At 36.5% G+C, this 5,182-nt stretch overlaps 1 protein-coding gene across 5 annotated transcripts in view; it reads right to left on the reverse strand.

Annotated features, from left to right (window-relative positions):
- LOC139625250 (sodium/hydrogen exchanger 9-like) overlaps positions 1-4,007 on the reverse strand; it is a 56,455-nt gene extending 52,448 nt beyond the window's left edge. For 3 of the 5 annotated variants that reach the window (XR_011691867.1, XM_071485078.1, XM_071485077.1), the window contains exons 1-2: positions 3,716-4,007; positions 2,745-2,938 (exon numbers count right to left, since the gene is read on the reverse strand). Coding sequence is in view for 4 of the 5 variants with exons in the window: in XM_071485078.1 (XP_071341179.1) it covers positions 2,745-2,938; positions 3,716-3,875 (354 nt within the window). In the remaining variant the exon portion in view is untranslated. The remainder of the gene's footprint in view (positions 1-2,744; positions 2,939-3,715) is intronic. The other 2 variants (XM_071485079.1, XM_071485076.1) reach the window with 2 other exon arrangements.
- Positions 4,008-5,182: the final 1,175 nt, after the last annotated feature.

Below are 5,182 nucleotides of genomic sequence, written 5' to 3' on the forward strand. Positions count from 1 at the left end.
AAATCCAACCTGCTAATCACAACAACGTACATCACCCTCAACACACAGCCTAAGCACACAGTATTTTTGTACATACTGTGCATGTTCTCTGTCTGTTTCTCATCCTTGCCACTATGATGCAATGCAAACCACTCAGAAAGGTAGCCTTTCATGTCCTTCATCCTTGAATCCTTTTTATGTCTTTTTTTCATTCTGAGAATCGAACCGCAGTGATATTCAATTCAGATGAAAATATTGCTACTTTTTCCTGATTCCTACATCCCATCAAGTCTCATAGAATAGGAAAAAATATTCTTATTGAATAAAATTTCAGTCTAAAAAGCCACATATGATATAGATGCTTGCTGAAATAGGGCTGTGGTCACAGACATTTGAGATTGGCCTAGATCTTGCTTTTAAAAAACAGTCAAGTTGAAGCAGCCTGAATAGCATGAATATCTGGATAGATGAAAGTGTGCCTGCCTCTGTAAAATGTCATATTTCCAGGACACTTTGCATTTGGGTGAAATGCAATGTGTCAGAGACACTGACATACAGACACTGAAATCAATAAATTATGCATATGCTGGTGGTTTTATTCTAAGTGCCACCTGCAGCACAGAGCCGAGGATGGAGGTGTGTTGTATACACTAATTGCCTCTTCAGCTGAGCAACACTAAATTTAATCAGACCACAAACTTTAATGCCTTACTCCCCTGTGGCACATAATGGACTCAGTAATGCAACAAAATCCTTATCTCTCCCAGCTAGGTCCCCATATATATCAGGCTTAATGGCATGAAGGCTACACAGACTGGTCTGACCGATGTAATGGCCTTTGTGGTAGCCTCTGCTGGTGTGCTAATGAGACCCCAGCATTCCAAGGGGCCAAAGAGTGTCAGCCATTAGTGAAGAGTTACATTTGGCCTGGATGATTTTCAAGGTTCATGGTTGACATACTCCCATTCTCTTGGGTTGAAATTTCTCTCTGAGATTACGAAATACATTTTCAAAGACACTCATTCCACATCCTGTCATGCATGCTGACCATGGTGTTGGCTGAATCCCTGGCTTAATGATTATTTTTTTTTAATATGACACACCACTCTGATACCGCCACTAAAATATGAAAGCAAGCCAGAAAACAGTAATAATACTAATGGCAAGCAGAGGCCCATCTCAAGGCTTAGGCTCCTCTACTTAGCAGTGATATTAGAGTCACTGACTAATTCATTTTTAACAAATAATTGCTGTGAGTAGTTTGCAGCACTCTGGTCTAAGCTCCAGCTATAGTTATAGCATTATTTCTGCTGCGCCTCAGTGACAAAAAAAATAATACAAATTTACTGTACTCTGATGAAGTGTTTTTTTTTTCTTCCATGTAGAGTTCAAATGAAATATGCAGCATTATAAAACATAAATCTTCCTCCTAGTAAAAGTTACTCAACTCTTTTCTTAAGAACGTGTTTTTTACTTGATGCTTATTATTTTAGAAATATATATTGCAGCTTTCTCTACTTTAACGTACTGATATACATGATTGATAGTATATATATTATATTAGTCGTGAGGGTAACATAAAGTAAAACAGAGGTTTCAGTTTTGTTCTTTGTACAGACACATAATGATGTTAAATGTCTTAAGTCTAAGAAATAATTATATACTAACTAACAGAACCTCTTTGAGTCACCAGTCTTCATAAAAATAATGGATTAGCTGCAAACTCTTAGCAGCATCAACAGCACTGCTGCTGCCTTCTAGACAATACAAACGTAACTGATATGTACACAGAATTTTGTGGCTTGGAATATTGTTTACAATATATAGTCCCCTCCAGTAACAGATGGTAGATACGCACATTCATTATGGAGTTCTGTGTCACAGGTTTAGATGGCCATCTCTACCTGGGAGTAAAATGCTGCAGTGCCTGTTGAGATTAACTAACTATCTCACATCTTTCCTGCAGTGCAGAGCAAATCCGGCAATATCACTTACAAGAGTATCTCATTATGGGAATCCTGCATGTGAACACACAATTTGAAAAATGTCTTGAGAGGAACACAAACTACAAGAAAAACTAAATTGGGTTTTGTAATCGTATTCATATAGTTTATGTTTGCAGTTGTCAGCAGGAAATGTTTGTCCAAAATGTTGGTGTAAAGCCTCTTTTTGTTCATTGATCAGTCCCTTTGTGTTGCTTCATCTGCTCTCCAAGAGCCTATGTATATAGTCTATTTATTGGTTTCTGTGCTTTCTTCTAATTTCCTCTAGTCCACAAAGCTCACCTGAAAATATAATCTCTCCTATCTGTTCCTTAATAAAACCTAATATCTGTTAAATTGCTCTCTTGCCCTCTTTCCCTCTGTACCATCCCCTCACTTGTTTACCTAATAACAACAGACCATGTGGGTAATTTAGAGGAAAACCAATAACTAAGAACCATTAGAGGAAACTGTTGTGTTGATGTAAATACCCAACACAGACACAGGATGAAATATAGATGTGATCAAAGGGAAGATAATAAAGAAAATTTGTACTTCAGATAAAATAAAAGTACATCAGAGCAAAAGAAAGTGTCCTTTATGGTGTAGTTTTTTTTCAGATGTCCCTACTATGCATATTTTTAAGTAAATCTTTTATAAGGGCAGGTTGTTTCTCTTTTTACTATAGCATTTGTTGTGCTGCACTAATCCACATAATAGGTTTTGTTTTTTGTGTTGTTAGATGTAATTGCAGTGAAGGTCAAATCGAACTGCCATAGTTACCATATGAGGGGTTGAGATTGGTGGGCATCTTTGGTTTAGGTCTTGCCGGTAACAGTGCCCATGTGATGAGATATTGACCATGAAGATGTAAGGAGTGCTGTTAAGAGCACCACAACTGCACACACTCTCCATATTCTCCACGTGCACTCCCCGGTCAAAAGACAAGCATCTCACTATTAAGCCCAGAAGCATACCTGCAGAGAATTTCAGAAAAGAGAGAAACGGCTGTTGTTATGAAAACTATAACCTATCTAATACCGTAGATACAAGAAAAACCATACAAAAAACCCCATTAATACATAAAAATATAGCATCATGGTCATCATGAAAATACTATAATGCAAAAACATATGACAAAAATTATTAAAGGTCCTATAGAAGATTATACAACAAATAGCCCACAATAATTACATAAATGTAACACATTGAAGAAAACTATTCATATTAAATGTTATAGTGACAAAGCACTGGTGAAACTGCAAACTCTTTAATATTACATGAATATAAGCACTGCTGGCTGGTGAGCCCTTACTAGTTTATACTGTAAGGGAAATACCTGGCAATTAATGCAGCCTATTTGGCGTAATAGTAGTCTAAATTAAAAGGTTGCGTCATCACCAGAAAGCCAAATAACCATCAACATATACACATATTATTATTAAAATATCATTAATTTGTTTTTGGCTGTGAGCAAAAAATATCTGAGCTAACTTGTTGGTGGTTATATTAATTATGAATGTTCCACTTAAAGATAAATCAGTCTAAACAATATTCTGAAAATTAAAATGGGGGAAAATTAGATGTAGTGGCCTTCCAATGCATCCTTACTAAAACCCCCCATAAGATAAATTGTGAATAAATTGGAATTAACATTCTTAACATTAAATTACTCCGAGTTCAGGAAGTGTTGTTGAATAACTGCTTCCTGCCTACTCTATATTCTAAATAGGCTATCAGCTAAGGCTACTTACCATAAAACATAGCACCTCCAGTTTCATTTATTTTAAGCCCATATTTGAACTGTTTTAACTTCCACACACTGAGAATAGTTATAAGTCCCAGGCTAACTGCAGCGAGTAGCCCTACCAACACTGCTGCACTGGCTTGCCTAGGGCTCATTGTGCCCGACATCTTCAAAGCCCAGGTCAAACTTTTCGGAAACAAGTTGTAAATCAATTCAGCAGCAGCAACATCCGCATCGCTGTGCTGCCTTTACTGCTGCTTGGAAATCTTTACTTTTCTCTTTCTGTAACGGGTGGGAAATAGCCCTAGAGGTTTTTTGCCACATTTTTTTTTTTTTTTTGAAAAACAAATACATTTATTATGTAATCAAAATATTTTGGTGAACATATTTTATTTCATAAACCAAGAGATACAGAGATAGTTTTGCGTAAACTAATGTCCGCAAGGACCGAGTAAAATACAAAAGCAGTTAAAAAAGAAACATATAAAATAACAACTGTTCGAGGTGTAATTACAAATTATAACATACTAAGTAGATAAAACCAAGACAGATCACATTTATCGACTCACACTGTTTATGTCGTTACGTCTTTACCACGCTTATAAAATAACTCCGGTATTTCCGAAAGCAATGGAACGCACCAGAGATGTTTTATATCCTGTCTATGGTGTCAGCCTTTTATTCTCCAGCAGATGGAGGTAAATACAAATGAATACACGCAGAGCCCGCTGAGAGAGTGAGAGGACGGGACATTGAATTTCTACTCTCCCTGTCCCTCAGCTCGAAGTAAATCAGTCATGGGCCGCAATTAGTAGTTCATTAAGTAATTAGTTAATTAATTAGATTTGGTTGTAATGACTTATTTTGATCTTTCATTTACTTCGGTCGTTGTACAAAGTATGGTATAAATGAGATAATCATAAAATAAAAGTTCAAATATTTTTTAAAAATGCGTTGATATACATGTATCAGTCAACGTTGCCTCTAGGCTAAAAACTCAAATACTGAACTTAACACGTTGATGGTGTGGAGACAGTTATAACTTTCAACTGATTATGTTGTCTTTGTCCAGTGATGGCCACAAACCTCCGTAGCATAGCACAATATAACCTCAGAGTCTCTATAACATTTCGTAAAGCATATTTCTACATGTGCAGTTTTGTGTTGACATATTGTATTTTAATTATCATTTCCAGTTTCGCTTTTTTTTTTTCTTTTTCTTTTTGATCACATTAAGTTGCACGACATGGTGATATAAAAATTTGATTTTATGTTTAGTCGATTGTTTCCCTAAAAGGTTGCTTTTGGGCTGATGATGGGCTGAGAAAGAAAATAGAAATCTGAGCAAACTTTGCGCTGGGGGCGGTGTTCCAGACAAGACAATATTAGAATATTCGCTTAGCAACCTTGGCCGTAAACAGGCAGCGGACGTCGTAAAGGGTAAAGGGGTTGGTGTTGAAAAGAGTCGAAACAG

This window comes from Trachinotus anak, unplaced genomic scaffold (genome assembly GCF_046630095.1).
Source record: "Trachinotus anak isolate AG129_WGS33_773 ecotype Australia unplaced genomic scaffold, CSIRO_AGI_Tana_v1 ptg000009l, whole genome shotgun sequence".
Lineage (NCBI taxonomy): Eukaryota > Metazoa > Chordata > Actinopteri > Carangiformes > Carangidae > Trachinotus > Trachinotus anak.